This window comes from Ahaetulla prasina, chromosome 2 (genome assembly GCF_028640845.1).
Source record: "Ahaetulla prasina isolate Xishuangbanna chromosome 2, ASM2864084v1, whole genome shotgun sequence".
Classification (NCBI taxonomy): Eukaryota; Metazoa; Chordata; class Lepidosauria; order Squamata; family Colubridae; genus Ahaetulla; species Ahaetulla prasina.
Window position 1 is genome coordinate 31,793,283 of NC_080540.1, and position 20,309 is coordinate 31,813,591.

At 38.4% G+C, this 20,309-nt stretch overlaps 2 protein-coding genes across 5 annotated transcripts in view; one reads left to right on the forward strand and one right to left on the reverse strand.

Annotated features, from left to right (window-relative positions):
- The window catches only part of PXK (PX domain containing serine/threonine kinase like), a 53,817-nt gene extending 51,276 nt beyond the window's left edge, over positions 1–2,541 (forward strand). For 2 of the 4 annotated variants that reach the window (XM_058166942.1, XM_058166943.1), the window contains exon 18: positions 1,502–2,541. In XM_058166942.1, coding sequence (XP_058022925.1) covers positions 1,502–1,692 — 191 coding nt within the window. In that variant the 3' untranslated portion in view covers positions 1,693–2,541. Of the gene's footprint in view, positions 1–1,498 lie in introns of all 4 variants that reach the window. The other 2 variants (XM_058166940.1, XM_058166941.1) reach the window with 1 other exon arrangement.
- Positions 2,542–3,443: 902 nt separating this feature from the next.
- Positions 3,444–13,910, reverse strand: PDHB (pyruvate dehydrogenase E1 subunit beta). Its single transcript, XM_058166944.1, has 9 exons — positions 13,753–13,910; positions 9,621–9,728; positions 9,460–9,522; positions 9,274–9,309; positions 8,707–8,992; positions 6,797–6,907; positions 5,138–5,229; positions 4,589–4,730; positions 3,444–3,947 (listed from the first exon to the last, which is right to left on the reverse strand). The coding sequence occupies exons 1-9, from the start codon at positions 13,864–13,866 to the stop codon at positions 3,802–3,804; spliced, it is 1,098 nt and encodes a 365-aa protein (XP_058022927.1). The 5' UTR covers positions 13,867–13,910; the 3' UTR covers positions 3,444–3,801.
- Positions 13,911–20,309: the final 6,399 nt, after the last annotated feature.

Sequence of the window (20,309 nt, forward strand, 5' to 3'; positions counted from 1 at the left end):
AATTACCTAGCTAGTCCCATATTCCCAAACTGAGACGAAGATTCATAGGTTTGAACATATAACACATCAGAAACAGTTTTCAATAAAAAGTATTTTGGAATAAATCCTTGTTCTTCACAAATCCCCTTAGTGTTTCTCAGCTTGAACAACTTTAAAATTTGTGGACTTTAGATTGCAGAATTCTTAAAAGAGTTGTGTTGCTGAAGTTGTGAAACACTGCCCTGAATTAGATGTAAATGATATATGTTTACATAATGTTCATATTTTTCTTATAACATAGTTTTATGATACTGTAAGCTGCCCAGAGTAACTTGATAGTGACATTGGTGGCAATTTAATTTAATTTAATTTAATTATTATTTTTGTAAAAGCTGACTCATAAGTTTACGGAGAAAAAACTGCCCAATTTAATACAGGAAGATCTGCTTTATTAATCAAATAAGTTATAAATTACAGTTAACAGTAGTTGAGATATTTAGCCTTAAGCAAATATCTACTTAAAATAGGAAACTGAACAAGTTAGCTTATTCTGAATTTGAATTGCAAGTTGCTAAGAAATGGTATTATAGTAAGAGGATGCACCCTAAAAACTTGATATATATGATGTAGCCACCTTATAGCTTAGCTTTTCTGCCTAAGAATGGGATCAGATGTGAAATTCCTCCTTTAGTGATGAAAGTTTATGAACACTTTATAGAGATCTATAATCAAACAGTACTGTAACCTAAGTATGATCAGTCAGAAGGTGTGCAAGTAGCGAGAGAGTAAGGAATTCTGAATCGTGGCAGCAAATTTTACAAGAAAATGTCAGACTAACCATCTGTGAGCTGAAGATTTAAAAAAATTGTGGGCAACAGGACACCTATCCTAAATAAATAAATCTAAAATAAAATGGCTGAAGCCATTCATATATTGAATGGGTGGTCAAAGCTCTGAACTTAACTCAATTGAACTGTAGGACAAGTGAACAATTCATGCTTGACAGTCAAATAATACAGATTAGTTGAAAGCTTTTTAAAAAAGGAATGGATTAAAATACTTCCAAGGAATGTGTGGATTGATCAACAGGTACTGAAATGTTTGCATTAAAACATTACTGCTAAAGGAGATGCCACCAGACTAGACAGAGTTTGGGCTAATGCTTAACCAGACTCGCATATCTCCTAATAGGCCTCAGATGAAGCTTTTGACAACATTGTATAGATTATACAACTGCATGATTACCGATAGGTCTAAAGAGTTCACAAAACTTTCACCATATTAAGGGTTCTCAGTCCTTAATAATTCTACAGAATGTTGATTTTAAAAAAAACTCCTGCACTTTTCTGCAGTATGCTGTTACTCATTTTAAACTTTTTTTTTTTACTTTTACCATGTGTGATTTTCTACCCCTTTTTCTTTTGTGTATTGAGCTTCTCCAGATCATCCTTCTGTTATCCATCATTTGCCAGCAGCATTTCCTTCAAGTTCAACTCTAGAACTCTTCTTTTCTTTCTAGCAGGTGCCTCAACAATTCCATCACCACCAGCAGCTCCTGGTCCTCCTCCTAACTTGGATGTGCCAACGCCCCCGGAGCTGCAGCCTGTCAACAGCACAAGCAGGAGCGCCTTACTCGGTTCCATTCAGAATTTCCAGAAAGCAGCTTTGAAAAAAACAGAAACCTGTGACCACAGTGCTCCCAGAATCAGCTGAAGTTGTTTACGAATCAAATTGGATATATTTTCTATTTCTGTTCTCAGAACCAGTCTTTCCTGTAATACTTTGATCTAGCCACTCTTTGTTTAAGAGTCATTTCAAACTTTTCCCCCCTAAAGTAATATAATTGAATAACTATGATCAGAGTCTTTTGGAGTCTTGTGTTGAAGGGTGAAAAGATCCCATTTAGAGATTTCTTTTGTGGAATCTTCCTTGGGATAGATATTATTTCTTCTGATAGAGTGACCAATTGTATTCTGAGGCTTGCTTTCCCAAAAGGCTGAGCTATATAAACCCTGGTCCATTGATGTTAGCTGTACTATACCAAGTTACTTCAGCTATGTTGAAAAACATGGCAATGCTGAGATTTTTTTTTTTTTTTGGCCCTGTAAAACGCAGGTAACCCATGGATCATTCAATGTTTAGAAGTACAGCTCCCAATGCAACTCAATTTAGAAAGAAAAGAGGGCATTAAATTATGCCATTAGATTTGGGGTTAAATTGGATATCAAGCTACTCACATATGCAGGGTTTTCATTAATTCAAATTTAACCTCAATGTATGATTTATTATTGGGCTGGGTGTTTTTAAAAAAAACCTACATAAGTTTAATGTTTTAGTGAAAAAATGTCATTTTTCTGATTTGTTGAAAATCTTAAATTGCACTTTAAGGATTATTAGTAATCCATTTTTAAAGTCAAGTATGTTGTCAGTGTTTGTTCTTATGCAGACAATGTCATTGTGTAGAAGAGTTCATGTAGTCTGAAATATACTCATATTTTTATTAAAATATCAATAGAATTTCATTGATGTTGGAAAGAAATAAATCTGCTTAATCTTTCAGTAGTACAGTATGGTAAAACATAAATGCCTTGAAAATCCGAAAGTCCAGTTGCTGAGTATAGCAACCCTATATTCCTTAAGCTAAGATGGGGAAAGATCTTGGTTACAGCTAATGCATCTAAAATGATCTTCAGCTTAGAGCAGTGATGATGAACCTATCGTGTGTCAAAGGTGACATGCCATGTTTTGGGTGGTATGCCAGCATTCACCAACACCCAACATCTATTCTTGAAACCACATCTCATTCTCATGCGGTTTTTGAAGGCTGCAGAGGGCACACAAACGGGGTGTACAGCTTCTGAAAATTGCATGAGAATGGGATATATGCTTTCATATGGTTTTGGGCAGCTGCATAGCTGTGGAAGAGCATTCTCCAAAATTACTTAAAAAACAGGCCCACCCTTGACACTGCCACTGAGTGCCACCGTCTAGATTGGCCTAGATTAGGGTGATAATGGAGGAAGAGAATTGTTTCTCTTTTGTTTGGGGAGGTGTGTGTGAGACATGACAGAAAAGTCAAGTTAGGCATTTTCCAAATTTTTGACACCCCAGCCCAAAAGGTTCACCTTCAGTGGCTTACAGCAGGGATCCCCAACCTCTGGGCTGTGGCCCACTAGTGGGCCATGAGATGTTTGCAACCAGGTCATGGAAACTGGCGGGCACGCACATGCATCCCCACTTACCTGAGCAGTGGGTGAGTGCAGATACAATCATGCATGCAGGCGCACGTGCATGCTGATTGCACAAATGAAGTTGCGCTCACATGCAAAACCATTCCCCTTCCCCCTCCTGGCTGTTTTGCAAGGCCAGAAAAGTTGGGGAATCTGGCTTAGAGGAAAGAATAGCAGGGGGCATGATTGTGCTCTCTGCGATATAAAGGGAGAAAGGAAGAAATACAACACCGACACAATTTAGTTAATACCTTTATTACAAGCTACGTAAGTTACAAAATAAGCACAAGCTGATTCTTGATATAATGGGCTGCTCATCAGAAGCAAACCTGATCTTGTAGGCAATAACAAGACATTTTATCATATAATGAAAGTTCCTTAATAATTCATCTCCCTTTGCCTTGGCTTCTTGAGAGAGAGAGAGACAACTTGGTCGGTAACAAACATGGTTTCTATTATTCCTTTTGTAATGCCTTAGTCCAATCCATGTGCAATATAAAGTGCAGCTCTGGATACAGTGGCTTGCAGTATGCTCCATAAATAATATTTTTTAAAAAAAGATAAGTTCTCAAACAGAATTTTCACACAAGATCTAGATATTGATCGTCTTTTTCACAGCAACTATTATGTCCTTTACTTGAGGTATGCAGTTTTCCTCTAAGATCTTTGCATAAGGCATTGGCACATCGGCACCTGTGACACGAACCACGGGTGCATCCAGATGGTTGAAAGCAGGACCTGAAATCAGAAGAATGGATTGAAATTCATCCTTCAAGTTTAAGCTGGATATTTTCAGCCAGCTGCCTGGTATGTCTTAAGAAACTGCTTGTGAAAGTTTATAGAACCAAGAATCTGCATCCTCAAATTTAACTTTATCATTTCTCTCAGGGAACGAGGATAGAAAGAGGTACTGTGGTCACTAGTGCAGAGTTCATGAAAAAAAGTCATATTTTATTTAGGTTGAGGATATATCAAGTAAGGGTTTGTAAGTTTGAAGGTTCTATTATCCATTTAGATTTTATTTTATCCCTACTGTTTTTACAAATAACTCAAGGCAACAAATATAACTAATACTCCTTCCTCCTCCTATTTTCCCCACAACAACCGCCCTGTGAGGTGAGTTGGGCATAACTCGGTCTCCCAAGTCCTAGCATGGTCATTAACCACTAGACCTAACTGGCTCTCTTTCGTATATGGGTGGATATACTGGACCTTCATTGAAAGACTGTTCTTGTGTACTGGATGGCCTTTGCAGTCTAAAGAGAAACTCATTCTAGTGAAGGATGAGGGCAACTGAACTTTCACTAGAAGCTTCAAATAAGAAAGCACCAGCGTCCTGATGTTAAGAACGATCATCATAAATATGACTCTTCAAATACCTTCCATAACTCTGGCACAGATTTCAGCTCCAACCCCAAATTGGGGCCAGCCACCTTCTACTGTTACAAGATTATTGGTCTTCATGATGCTACTTTCAATGGTTTCAATATCCAATGGCCGAATACTACGAAGGTTGATAACCTATGAGAAAGATTTAAGAAATTGACCAATTGTCAGTTCCATTGTAGTCTGGAAAATAAATGAAGATTGTAACTTTTTCTTAGTAAATAGAGAAAATTCACAGAATGGCACAGTTCCACGCTTGTGTACCACTGAAGATACCATTTTTTTACTCTGGAAAATCTTGGAAATTATTCAGCCACGGTAGATAACTTATTCTAAGTATCTACGTTGTCTAGTTGTTAATATGTTATCTGCAAAAACGTGAATGATGGGTAACTGAGATTTTCATCAAAGCTGGTCTCCAAGGCTGCTTCTGTTGTTTGGGGAAGTAGGTGCAGCCAAGGAACCAGCAGAACTCTAAAGGTAGGAAACAAGTTTTGAAGATATCTTTTTCCTGAACTGTATCCAAACAAAATAATTTGTACCTCGCATTCCACTCCATCTTTGGCAAGGACAGCAGCTGCTTCGAGACAGTGGCCAACAGATCTTGAGTGAGCTACCAAAGTTATATGGGTTCCTGAAACACAAAAATGGTGATTGAGAGTTGTAATGTGGGCAGAGCTCTGTTCTAAATTCAAATTTTTAAAAGGATTATCCAATAGTCGCCATCATGTCAACTTTTAAACCTTTTGACTGAAGTTGAACATCTCAAAAATGTAAAACGTTTTACTGTTAAAAAGCAGATCTAATATTGTCAAAACACTATAGGAACAGTACGAGTGTTGTAATTACAGGGTAGTCCTAAGGCTATAACAGCAATTCGGACCGGGATGGCTTAGCAACAGCAATCCTAGTTGCCCTCATAACCAGGGAATATTGAACCATTAAGTGAGGATTTCACGTGATAGAGGAAGCAGTGGGAATCCAGGCAAGTCAGCTGGTGGTTGTAAGCTATGGACAGGTGTCCAGGCAATTTGGGTAGATGCTACAGCAAGGTAAAAAAAAGCAGTCGGAGTGAGAGCAGCATGCGACCTGCTGGTTTCCCCATTGACTTGCTTATCAGAAGCTGGCAGTAAAAGTTGCAAATGGTGATCACATGACTGCAGGGGTGCTGCAACAGCTACATGTTGAGGATCAGTTGAAGAAGTTCCCCTTCTTCAGCACCACTGTAACTTTGGTTATGAATGGACATAACCTGAGGATTACCTGTACTGTCAAACATAGGAGTTGAAACTCTCCATCTTGGCAAATTAAAAGAATTTCTATATGTGTGAATATTTTAGAACCATCTAGAAATGAAAAGGGGAAATCAATTTTTTAAAAAAGATCAATGCATTTTTATGTATACTACTTTCACCAAATTAAAAAAACATGATGGACCAATGGGGAGCATACTTAATATAGGAGTGTATACACCAGACAAAGCTAGTCAATGTAGGGATTAATCATGCACAATCAATAAAAATCAATGAATGCCCAAGGTTTTGCATTGTTTGCATTCTCATTGAATTTGTAAACATACTTCTACGAGGAATAATGCATGTTTTAAGGCTTGAAATCAGTGATGAAATCCAAATTTTTTTTACTACCGGTTCTGTGGGTGTGGCTTGGTGGGCATGGCAGGGGAAGGATACTGCAAAATCCCCATTCCCTCCCCACTCCCGGAGGAAGGATTTTCAAAATCCCCATTCTGGGGCCAGCCAGAGGTGGCATTTGCCAGTTCTCCCAACTACTCAAAATTTCCTCTACCAGTTCTCCAGAACCTGTCAGAACCTGCTGGATTTCACCCCTGCTTGAAATAATGTGTGACCATTAGGGGTAGGATGAATTCAGAAAGCTTGCAAACTCAGTTTGTTCTATTTTTCGCCCAGGCCTTTGAAGCACCCCACCCCTTTTTTTTCTTTTTCTATCTGAGTTTAGTAACTCTGAAGTCTATCTTCTTTTTGCTTTGGGAGTCAGGCAGCATATAAATTAAATAAGTTTGACGATGCAAGGAAGCCATTAAAAAAAAACCTGATTGATTTTAAAAACTACTTCAGAATCTCTCTTTAAAAAAATACTTGCAGAATAGAGCAAATTGTTTAAACACTCTAGAGCACCCAGCAAACTTGGGAAGGCTAAATGCAAATAATATGTTCGCTTACCTTGCTTTTCTATCTTGGCCTTTCCAATAGGAACAATGAAATCTTTTGAAAGTACTTCCTCAGACAACTCAAAGGACACACCATACATTAACTCATTTTCCAACATGACAACTATGAGAAATAAAAAAGAAATGAGCTTTAATCACAAATTCTTGTGTTCATCACAGATTACTTTTACAATGGAAGACTTTAAAGACACAATAGAGGCCTGCACATTACCAGCTTGATACCTTGGAGTGAAACCTAAAGTACAAAGAAATATCTGTTGAAATGTATGTGCCAAGAATTCATGTTAGTTCCAAAAGTCAAAATTCTGCAGTGCGTGTGCATTCATGCAAAGTAACATTCTGGGGATACCTTTAATATCTAATGTCAGAAATAATCAAATGGGAATCAGAAGTGTATTAGAAGCTCTGATGTTAAATATGTCAAGCCTGAAATAATTCTTTATGCCTCTCTACCATGAAACACTCCTTACATTTTATATCACAAGTGAAACTTGGTTATTTAATTCAAATTAGATTTTGAAGAAGAGGGCCGTGAAAATATTTACAGACCCCTCGCATCCTGGACATAAACTGTTTCAACTCCTACCCTCAAAACGACGCTATAGAGCACTGCACACCAGAACAACTAGACACAAGAACATTTTTCCCCAAAGGCCATCACTCTGCTAAACAAATAATTCCCTCAACACTGTCAAACTATTTACTGAATCTGCACTACTATTAATCGTTTCATAGTTCCCATCACCAATCTCTTTCCATTTATGACCGTATGACTATAACTTGTTGCTGGCAATCCTTATGATCTATATTGATATATTGACCATCAATTGTGTTGTAAATGTTGTACCTTGATGAACGTATCTTTTCTTTTATGTACACTGAGAGCATATGCACCAAGACAAATTCCTTGTGTGTCCAATCACACTTGGCCAATAAAAATTCTATTCTATTCTATTCTATTCTATTTTTAATTTTAGTTTTAAAATAGCCAAGTAAACATTGCTACTTTTTCAACTAAACCTATGCAAATAGTGAATTAATTCTGCACAGCCTATGAAATGTTAATGTAAAAAAATCCAAGCACCCAGTTTTACAGATTATTAACCTTTTGGGAGAACAGAACACTCCTGAAACTTTTGGACTTAAGCAAACAATGTTTGCTTAAATCCAAAATCAAAGGTTAATAGCAACTTTCCTGAACTGCTTCCTTTAATAACGGTATACAAACTGATATGTGTTTTTTCCTGATATGTCATCCATAAAAGTTTGCCTATAAAAACCATCAGGTCTCTTCCAACCATCCTCCAATCATTGAAATTCTAATTGTATAATAAGAAAAAAAATGCTCTAATTGGGCAGTATGTTAGTTTAGGCCCACACAATTATAAACCACCTGGATTTGAAAACTTTCACCAAAGGATATGATAGCCCGAGACAAACTTCCTGAATCTGGAAAATAGGTTGCTATTGCGAAAGTTACCTTGGGCTCTCCCAGCTTGTTGTATCCTGGTTATGAGATGTTGTGATTTTTAATAGAGAGGTGGAAGCTTTCTAATATAAATTCAGCAATTCATACAGACAGTCCTTGTTTAAAGATTGACTTGCTTAGTGACTGTTCACAGTCATGACTACGGTGAAAAAAATAACTTTGCAACCAACCCTTAAATTTACAACCTTTGCAGGTCTGTAAAGCAAAAGAAAGCTGAAGTAAGATTGACAGAACAGTTGTGGTTTCCCTTAGTGACTGCTTTACTTAACAGTCAAGTTACTGGTCCCAATTGTGGTTGCTAAACAAGGACTGTATTTTAGATTTTATAAGAAAGTACAGAAAATGTTTGATGCAGATAAAATATAAGATGGCAGTGCATTCGTAATACATAGCAATTTTGGAGATTTGTTTACCTGGGTTATCATCCCTGATGGATGCTTTAAGGAGACCTTTTGCATCCTCTGCACTCCAGGGGCTAACTACTTTCAGTCCAGGGCAATGCCCATACCAGGCTGCAAAACACTGTGAATGCTGGGCTCCTACTCCTGCTGAGGCACCATTGGGACCCCTGAAGACGATAGGGACGGATACCAAGCCAGAAGACATATAGTAGGTTTTAGCAGCCGAGTTTATAATCTGATCAATAGCTTGCATGGAGAAATTGAAGGTCATGAATTCACAAACGGGTCGCAAGCCAGCCTGGTAAAGCAAACCAACTGGATTAATATTAAGATACAAACTCACACAGTCTATTGCTGCTTAATCCGTCTTCCATATCTTCCGCTATTTATTTCCTATATCTAATTGGAACTCTTGGCCCTTTGAATACAAAAGTATCATGCCTGTTCTTTTTAAAGAACAGTTTCTTTCGAAATCTTGTTTCTTTTAATGAATCAGGTGGGTGGATATGTAAACAAAAGCTAATATGTCTTTAAAGTTACTTAAAATACTTTCCTTAATAACATATGGGAGCTACATACCATGGCAGCACCAACAGCAATTCCAGTAAATCCCATCTAGGGAAGGAGAACAAGTAAATTAAAGAATTCAAAAAGAACACAAACCATCACTTTATGAAATAAGATTTACAGACACCAATGAACTCACCTAAGCCAATTTGTTTAAAGCTAAAATAAAAAGGTTAAAAGTATTTTCTGAATTCATACCTCTGATATAGGAGTATCTATTATCCTTTTATCTCCATATTTCTTCCAAAGTCCTCTGCTAATCTAAGATTTAAAAACGGAGGTCAAATTGCTGCTAAAACAATATCCTTTTAAATAATTATACTAATAATTATACTAGAATGCCCTGGTAGATATCTTACCTTGTATGCACCATCATACTGTGCGACTTCCTCTCCAAGCAAGAAAACTTTCTCATCCCTCTCTATCTCCTCATCTAAAGCCTGGTTTAAAGCATCACGGACAGTGACCTGTGATGATAAAATATCTAAGTCAAAATCCACAAACCGTTATTTCTAGTAGTTACTGTCCCAAGAGAGGAAGGAAGACTGCAATATTTTAACTGGAATTCAGATTACAATTTCGATAGTTGAGAGCAAGTATCTTACACCAATCTGATATCTTAACAAAGGATTAGAAAGGACACGCTATTCTCCCCCCTGGAGAAGAATGTACTGAACAGGTGAAGGATATCTATCACAGTTCTGAACAGGGAAAAAAATCAATGGTGCCCATGCTCAAGAAATACTATTTTCCTACATTGGCACTTACAAGGAGAAAAGATTGTGTGACTATTATAAAACTTTCTGAATTATTCTGTACTACAGTTAGTCCTCAACTTACTTGAGCCCGAAATTATGGTTGTAAATTATGGCGGTCATTAAGCAGGTCACCACATGATTGCCCGATTTTACTACCATAAAATTGCAGCAGTTGTTAAGCTAACTCATTTTACTCAATGGCCATTATGCTAGCATTCCTAACCAAGGTTATTTCCATGTAACTTATAGGTTTAAAGATAGATTGAACTGATATAAATAATAGGTTCCTTCCAAGAACATTTGCAATTGGATAGCCACCCCTCACTAAACCACCATGCTGTAGAAAATATGAGGAGTCTTTGGTGCTCTCTGAGCTTGTTTTCTTGCAGACATGTTATTACCCAAACTAGGTAACATCATCAGTGCTACCCTGTTTCCCCCAAAATAAGACATCCCCTGATAATAAGCCGAATCGGGCTGAGTGCATGGCAATAAGGCCAAGTGCTTATTTCAGAGTTCAAAAAATGTAAGACAGAATCTTATTTTCGGGGAAACACGATAGTAAGGAGTGAAGCTTGCTGTCAGTTTATATTCTAGTGGCTTGCCTGTCAGTATTGGTAGAGATGGTCTAAGAGATTATTTGGTTGGGCTGTTTGCTGTTGGCTTCTTTGGCAGTTTCTTTAATAAACTAAAGCCCTTCAAAACATCCTAAACAGAGAAAAAGACCCAAAAACCCCAGAAGAAAAAACAGGAGTCATCTACAACATATAATGTAAGGACTGCAACAACCACTAGGTAGGACAAACAGGCAGAAGACTGGCAGAATGCATCCACAAACACCAACTAGCAGTCAGAAGACATGATGAAAATCCCATCGGAAGTTGGCAAACCGTTTTCAGCCTCCGGAGAACCTCCGGGGTGGGTGGGGAAGGCCGTTTTCACCCTCCCCAGACTAGAAAGGCTCTGGAGCAGATGAGAGAGAAAAACGGGCCTACCGGGCCATTGCGTGCCAGGTGCGGTGGGAGTGGGGATCACGTGTGCATGTGCGGGGGCAGGGAGCATAGAATTACGGGTGTGGGCATGCGCACATAAGACCTTCCCGAACCCCCTCCTGGCACGCGATGGCAAAATGGTTAGCCATCACTGACCTAGAGGCATTAGCCACATAACTAAATCCTTTCTTTTTTTTTTTTAATTGAAAATTTTTTACAACAATTACATTTTTCCCCTCCCCTCCCCTTCCCCCTCCCTCCAAAACCCTCCCCCCCCCGGACTTCCCGGAGCAAATACAAGATATAGTTCAATAAACAAACAGTCATACATTACATTTTTAAAATCTAACAATTATAATCCTTCTCTCTCACATAACCTGACTTCTTTCGTTAAAATCAAAAACAACATCCTTCATTCAAAGGCAATCTGAAATTTCTTAATCTGATATCTATTTTGAATATAATCAATCCAGTTCTTCCATTCATTTAAATATTTTTCTTGAGTACTGTCTTTCAAGAAGGCTGAGATTTTAGCCATCTCAGACAAATTGGAAACTTTCAATATCCATTCTTGTATTGTGGGTAATTCTTTTTTCTTCCAATATTGTCCAATCAACAGTCTTGCTGCTGTTATTAAGTTCAGAATCAATTTAGTCTCAATCACTGTACAGTCTGTTGTTATTCCCAAAAGGAAAAATTGCAGTAGGAACTTTATCTTCTTCTTCAGAACATTCTGCATAATCCACCAAATTCTTATCCAGAAAGACTTAATTTTCTTACATGTCCACCATACATGAAAATATGTAGCATCATCACAATTACATCTCCAACATTTCGCTTGCATATCTGGATACATACATGATAATTTCTTAGGATCTAAATGCCATCTATAAAACATCTTATAAAAATTTTCCCTTAAATTCTGCGCTTGCGTAAATTTAACATTTCTAACCCAATTTTTTTCCCATGTTTCCAGCATTATTGGTTTCTGAATATTCTGTGCCCATTTTATCATACAGTCCTTTACCAAATCCTTTTCCGAATCTATTTCTATCAACACATTATACAATCTCTTTATATGCCCCTGGGTTTGATTTCTAATTTGTTTAACCAAATTTTCTTCATTTTGAATAATACCAATTTTCTGATCTTCTTTCCATCTAGCCTTTAACTGTCCATATTGAAACCAAGTATAATTCCTCAGTTATAACTAAATCCTTTCTGAAGGTATTGATAAATGTTTAGAGAATAGGAAGTTCATAGTCACATCTTTGGTCTGCTAAAACTGAAATAGTTCCTATAACTTTTGTGAATTATCTTCCTCTATTTGTACATCTTGCAATGTCACTAACCATTTTCTTCAATGAATATTCTAATAAGATGCATACATTGCTTTAATTTCTCTATTCATTATAATCATTTACTCCATTTTTTCCAATCAAGCACAACTACATACCTCTTTTCCATATTAACTGCCATGTCCGCTTTCCTTGTAGTATCACACAATCTAAACTTTGCTGCAAGTTATTCTGGTTCTTGGCCATTAACATGATTGTCTGCATATAAAAGTACATATGCTTTCACACACCCCAAAACACAACTGGAAAGTCACTAGCATCCCCTGGACATTTATCCATAATATGTAGAATAAACAATTCCTATTTGGTACACTTCCTTAAAACTGTTAATTTAATTACCATATAATCTTTCTAAACTAGATGGTTAGATTGGTTGTACAGGTAGTCCTTGGTTAATAACGACAATTGGTACTGGAATTTCTGTCACTAAACAACAGAATACATCACAGAGCCACAACACTTAGCAGTGGAAATTTCAGTCACAATTGTCGTTAAGTGAATCGTATGTTACATGGTCACTATTTGCAACTTCCCGCCAGCTCCCTCATTGCTAATAGAAAGCCGGCCACAAAAATTGCAAATGATGTTCAATGACATGGAATGTGTCATATATGTGGGTATATGTATAATTTCATATTCATTTATTTTGTCATGGTTATGTATATTGGAGGTGGTGACCCTTTGAGAGCTGTATGCAACAAAATTTCATTTTAATGCATGCCGATTAACATACATTCAAAGTGAAAATAAAGCTATTTCTATTCTTATTCCTATTCTATTTCTATGACATGGAATGCTGCAATGTCCTAACTCAAGCGAGACAACAAGCAACAGCCACAAATTACAAATACCGGTATGTACAATCAGTGCCCCTCATAAGTTCTAGCAGTCGCTGAACAAATGGTTGTTAACCACGAACCACCTATATTAGCGTTTTGAGTGCCAATACTCATCCCTTACAGTTGTATTATTCTTTCTAAGCTGGAGGGTTAAGATTAATGTTGATCATATTTGATGGCCGCATCCATTTCAGCTGATTTTGGTTGAACATTTTTGAAGAAATTACACGAAGTTATTATCTCTCTTCTCCCGGGGCGTTTCCAACGTTGCAACATAACAAAATAGGTGTTATTAGGTGCCAGATTTAAAGTGCAAAAATATAGAAAGCTAAACTAACCTTGTTTGAAATATTAAAACACAGCAAATGCTCCTATTCGCATCTGCTCTCCCTTTAGGTCAAGCAAGTAATGCCCAGTTAGATCACCTCCATCCAGACCAGCATCTTTTCGGCTGTCCCTTAATTTGGGGAGAAATTGACCTTTGCTTCCGTGGGTTTTAAAGGCGTTTTAATCTTTCCTTAACAGTTCGCTCGAACTCCCGTACCTGAACAGCAGCAGGCCCAGACGACCGGAAGCCTCGCTGTGGAGGTGCCCAGGACCGGCCGGCTTCCAGCCGCCAAATACATCGGACAAGACCTCGGAGTGGACCGGCCGCCATCTTGAAGCTGCCCTCCACCCGGCGCGCGGCTCTTACGTAAGTCTTGCGCCGGCCGCCCCTCCACCCACCCCGCTTTCGCTCTCCACGGTTGCCCAGTAACCCGGCGAGAGAAAGATTCTCGCGAGGTTGAAACAACGAGAACTGCCCCTAGAGCTGTTCGCTGGCACTTTTTTGCCCTGCTTCCGCCCTCAGTTGAGAACGCTGGGATTCCAACGTCAGAGGAGAATATTTTCCAGCTGTAATTCGAGGAGTTCGCAGAAAGTTGGCTGGATGATAGCGAGAAAAAAATCTGTATCATTATGAAACCTGGCTTGGTTGGGCAACACAGAAAAGAACCCAAAATTTTCAGCACATAATGGAATCAGCTGATATTTCCAATTCAAAGCCCCTACTTAAAAATCCCCTTATGACCCAATTCCAGGGCAGCTTTTATTAATTAAATAGATTTTAGATAGAAAAAGCTTCACAATTAATAACGAAGAGGCCGGGTCGGAGACGGTTGAAAAAGCTATAAAAAACTGTAAACTGTAAAAAAAAATTGTAAACAGTTATTTAAGGAGGATTTGCATACGTTTCCTCACTCCAAAATCATAAGGGCATAAGGATGTGTGTGTAGGACTCTAAGAAGAAAGATTTACAATGGAAGCTCATCTAAGATTATTGAGCCTTCACATCAGAACTCATCTGGATATTTTGCCCCCCCCTCCCCCCCAAAAAAGACATTTTATTTACAGTTGCTTTGCAAAAAAGAGACAAAAAGTAGAATGGATGGAATACACATGCTAATCATACTTCGGAAACGAAGCCCATTCTTTGTTGCAAGTTCTGTTACAAGTATATGAAAATGCATTATATGCAGGGTAAAGGCAGCTGGGAATTGATACAAAAGCCATCTTTCAGTTCCAACTGAATTGATTAAACACTGCTACCTTGGTCTTTTAGTATTCACTACGAATAAATGATCTACTCTTTCAGATTTCATCCAAATATCTTCCCAGGCAATAGAACAAATTAATTCCTCTGTATATTCATTCTTGCTGCCTTTCTTTTTGTATATGGAAACGACAATAGTTTTCTTCCAGTTGTCATTTATAACTACATTTTTTTGCACATGTTAAAAGAAATCCCACAGCCACTCCATATGCAAAGCACGTTTCTGTAACATTTACACCATCTAACTCTGCATACATATTCTGTGGCTCTTTTCAAATAAATCATTCTTTGCTCTTCAGCTAGATTCTTTGCAGCTTTCTCTTTCTTTGCACATAAAACAGTATCTGTCTTTGATTTTTGAAATAATTAGTCTCTCATATGCGAGTTTTTTTTCTAACCCACAGCATCTTTATGTTATCATTGCACTAAGCAGTTTTTTTTTATAATTCTTGTTAGTCTAACTCCGCACAATTCTGTGACACCAAGCAACATAATTATTCACTCTGTTCTAAACAGCCTATATACTTTCTTTTAGCAACATTGCCTTAATTATGTTGGGAGATTAAACATTGTAGCTGTAAGCCACCCAAAGTCATTTCATATCTAATAATGCATAAATCTAAGGAGGCTATTCAAAGCAAAACTAATTGGTGGTATATTCATTAATACCAAAGAGAAGCTGGTGGAAAAATCACACACAAGCATTTAGTATCTGGGGTGGGGGTGTAATATCACCCCAAAATTTGAGAATCTCTGTTGTTTTTCACATAGATTCATATTTTTTTGCATTCACCATATTGTCACTTTGTCACCATATTGTCACCATATTGTCACGAAGGACTCAGGGCGGTGAACAGGCAAATAAAATAATACAATATATTACAATGAAACACATTTTTAAAAACTTATTCAAAATAGCCTAAATTTAAAATATCGTACAAAATATAAAAAATAAACCCCAATAAAATCCATATTTAAAAACCCTATTTAAGCCAGTCCTGCTCGAAAGAATAGATATGTCTTCAGCTCGCGGCGAAAGGTCCAGAGGTCAGGAAGTTGTCGAAGTCCTGGGGGAAGCTCGTTCCAGAGGTAGTGCGCCCACAGAGAAGGCTCTCCTGGGGTCGCCAGCCTACACTGTTTGGCTGACGGCACCCTGAGAAGACCCTCTCTATGGGAGCGTACCGGCCGGTGGGAGGCATGTGGTAACAGAAGGCGGTCCCGAAGATATCCCGGTCCTATGCCATGGAGCGCTTTAAAGGTGGTAACCAACACCTTGAAGTGCACTCGGAAAACCACAGGTAGCCAGTGCAGCCTGCGCAGGATCGGTGTTATATGGGAGCCACGAGTGGCTCCCTCTATCACCCGCACGGCCGCATTCTGAACCAACTGTAGTCTCCAGGTGCACCTCAAGGGGAGCCCCATGTAGAGAGCATTGCAGTAGTCCAGGCGAGAAGTGACGACGGCGTGAGTGACCGTGCATAAGGCATCCCGGTCTAGAAAGGGGCGCAAAATAGTTAGGATGCCAGTTTTGTTTTATTTTGACCAGAATAAACTAGTTTTACCCAAAGTGTGCTTTTGCTATTCCTCAGAAACCAGTATCTTGATTCTAGGGATTCCTTGCAAACTAACAGATTACTGCCATTTCCACCAACTAAAAGGTTGGTTATTTCAGCAAGAGAACAGACTGAAACATACTTTCATATTACTTAAAAGATGATTGCACACAAAAAAAGATCACAGTGCCAAGTCAGAAGAGAACTATTAAAATTCTGCAACGAGGAATGGAAAAATAAAACAAAGCAAGTACAGAAAGGCTTTTGGTTTTGTGCAGGAAACATCTGGAAACTGTTATTTCTGCCAGAGAGATGTTAAGAACTACTGAGAGATCATTCAAACTTCTGCACTTGCCATATTGACTGTTTTCTTATTCTGAATCTGTCAGCAGCTGCACATGAATAGTTAAGTATATGTTCAGATTTGCAGAAAGATGTTATGTTTAACTCTTTTCCTTGTAGAGGTTGTGATAGCTTCTATTCATTTAGAGATTCATGAAAACATGGAATGTGACCTATGGCAGCTAACATTTGCATGCAACTGCACAATGCACACAGTCAGGATTCAGTTAATTCCCAACCATCTAGACAAGCAAATCATACTAAATTGGTTGGTTGGTTGATTGGCTTATTACTTTCTTTGTTTCTGAATGACACAGAAAAATTATGGGGCAAAATTATTCCCACAAGAACATATTTTTGTGACAATTAGATAGTCCTCAACTTACAGTCATTCGCTCAGTGTTTGAAGTTACCATGGTGCTCAAAAAAGTGACTTATAATTGATCATTGCACTTAAAATCATCACATCATCTCCACAGTCACATGATGAAAATTCTGGCACTTGGCAACCAGCATGTATTTATGATGCTTGCATTATAATTGATAATGATCATTGATTGCCATTTGCAACTTCCCAGCTGGCTTTCAACAAGCAAAGTCAATGGGGGAATCCAGATTTGCTTAACAACCGCACAATTCACTTAACAGCTGCAGGGATTTTCTTAACAACTATGGGGAAAAAAGTCATAAAATCGAGCATGACTCACTTAATAAATGCCTTGTTTAGCAACAGAAATTTTGAGCTCATTTACGATTGTAAGTTCAGGAGTATTTGTATCCGTTAGGCCATTACAAGAAGTAATATGCTAAATTGAGTCTCATATATATAAAATTATATGTGCACACATATAACTTCCTGAATTTCTTGAATAATCATAGTGTCAGGCCTGGAAACCATACTAGACTTTAGGGTTCCAGACACTGCCACATTTTTCTCCTGAGGGGAAGAAGGGGGGTTGAGGGGTATGGTAACATTCTTCAAGCGGTCAAGGTCGGATGGTGTTCACATCTGCAGGAGGAGTGGCGAGAAGATATTCAAATGAACTGGGAGAACGTGGGACCATGTGACCAGCAAAGGGGTTAGGGGGGTGGGACTCTTGGGGTTTGTATAACTGGGAAAAGAATCCGGAATTTCACTCATCGTGTGCCAGTTTCCTCATGCTAGTAAAGAACTCTGAAAGACAATGGCTTCTGAGTTTTTTTTATGCAGAAGAGGTTTTTCTGGAACCTTGACACATACATTGTTCAAGTGTACATCCTAAGTGTATGGAAGAAGTAAGAACAAAGCATTCTGGGGAGCAAAAGTTGACCTATGACCCAATATATCAGTAAGAGCTCTTTTTCTTCTGAGTTTGCAAGCTTGATGTCATGATCTCATAAGTGCATTCATGTGTGGTTCAGAAAAAACACTCTTAGAATCATTGTTTAATAAGTCAAAGTTCCGTAAACCTTAATATATTAATACACGATTTGACTTAATGGCCAAAGCCAAAATAGTAAGCCTGGAGCCTGAGGTGTACAGTTAAGTCCATGTTGTGACTATGTTGATTATGCTGTTTTTAAAAAGGCAGCTTCTTTTCCTCAGGCAAAATGGGCTAAAAAAGAGATTTAACTGAAAAGTCAAAAATTGTAAAAAGTCTTTTAGAGGGATGCAGCACTCTTGAAATTGTTAAGATATTGGGGTGTGACCACAGAACCATCAAATGTTTTGTTGGAAAGTTAACAGGGTTGCAAGAAATGTGTTGAGAAAAAAAAGACACACATTAACTGCCCAAGATTTGAGAACAATCAAACGTGAAGCTACCAGGAACCCATTATCCTCCAGTGCTGTCATATTCCACAACTGCAACTTATCCGGAATGCCCAGAAGTACAAGGTGTTCATTGCTCAGAGACATGGCCAAGGTAAAGAAGACTGAAATCCAATCACCACTGAACAAGACACTTAAGTTGAAAAGGCAAGACTGGGCCAAGACATACCTGAAGGCAGATTTTTCAAAGGTTTTATGGATTGATGAGATGAGAGTGACTCTTGACGGACCAGATGGATGGGCCCCTGGCTGGATCATTAACAGGCACACAGCTCTACTTCAACTCAGACACCAGCAAGGTGGAGGTGGGGTACTGGTATGGGCTGGTATTATTAAAAATGAGTTAGTTGAACCTTTTTGGGTTGAAGATGGACTCAAAATCAATTCCCAAACCTACTGCCAGTTTTTAGAAGACAGTTTCTTGAGCAGTGCTATGGGAAAAAGTCTGCATCTTTCAAGACCATGATTTTTATGCAAGGAAATGCTCTATCACATGCATCAAAGTACTCTACTGTGTGGCTAGCCCAGGGGTTGGCAACTTTAAACACTCAAAGAGCCACAAAGGTCCTAACCAGAAGCCCCTGTTCAATTCTGGAGCCAACCAGAAGTCCGGTTCACCCACCACAGAGTCTCCTTCTAGCACGGCCTCCTTTTTCCTCTACTTGTCCTAACCGAAAGCCCTATCAATTGTGGAACCAACCGGCAATAGGAAGCCGCAGCAGAGGGATGAAAGAGCCACATGTGGCTCCAGAGCCACAGGTTGCCAATCCCTGGGTTAGCCACTAAAGGTCTTAAAGATGAAAGAATGACATGGCCCCCTTCCTCACCTGACCTAAACCCTATTGAGAACTTGTGGGCCCTTCTTAAAAGGAAGATTTATGGTGAAGGAAAACAGTATACCCCTCTAAACAGTATCTGGGAGGTTGTGGTTGCTTCTGCACAAAAAGTTGATCGTCAATAGAACAAGAAACTGACAGACTCCATGAATGGAAGGTTTATGACTGTTATTGAACAGGATGGCTATATTGGTCGCCGGTTCTTGTTTTTTTATTTTGAAATAAATAAAAATTAATCCTCCAAAATACAACTTGCCTAATAATTGTGCACCCAGTGTATGTTTTGTTATATTTTGGGGAAACACACGTAAAATATTAATGTTTGCATAGCTATTTGGTTCATTGCAATTTCTGTAATTAAATATATTAATTTGTATTTACAGCAACTTCTATATTCAGCATTTTAGAGCACGAATGGAAGATAGATGGGAAAATCTGTAACAGGGAGAAAAATGAGTCACAAATGAAGGTGAACCCAGGATTCTGATCCTGCAAAAAAAGGGGTGTGTGTGTGATAATAGTTTAATGAAAGAACCGTAATGGAATATCTTGCCTTCTGGAAAGCCGAAAATAAATTAACTGGTAGGAAGTCTTTAGGCTGTCAAAGAAATAACAGGAACTTTGAGATTTCTAATAGTAAGACATGTTTTCCATAAGATAAAGTTGCTGCAACTTACAAAAAGGATTAAAAGAATCAGTTCTGCTCTCACTTTGAAGAAATCCACTACCTGTTCTGCTGTAAGGGTGGTCGTATGCAAATAAGCGATCACTTTCACCAAAGAGTTGCATGAAATTTAAGTGATGGTCTCATGCTTGGATTCTTCGATAGCTTTCTCTAATCATCCGTGAGCGCAGGCCGGAGAGATCGCCTCATTATGCGTGAAACAATGCTGTGGCCAACTATGTGCAAATCCAGCCCAATGCGTGGTTGCTACAAAGGTACGTGAGAGGAAAGGATATAACTCAGAA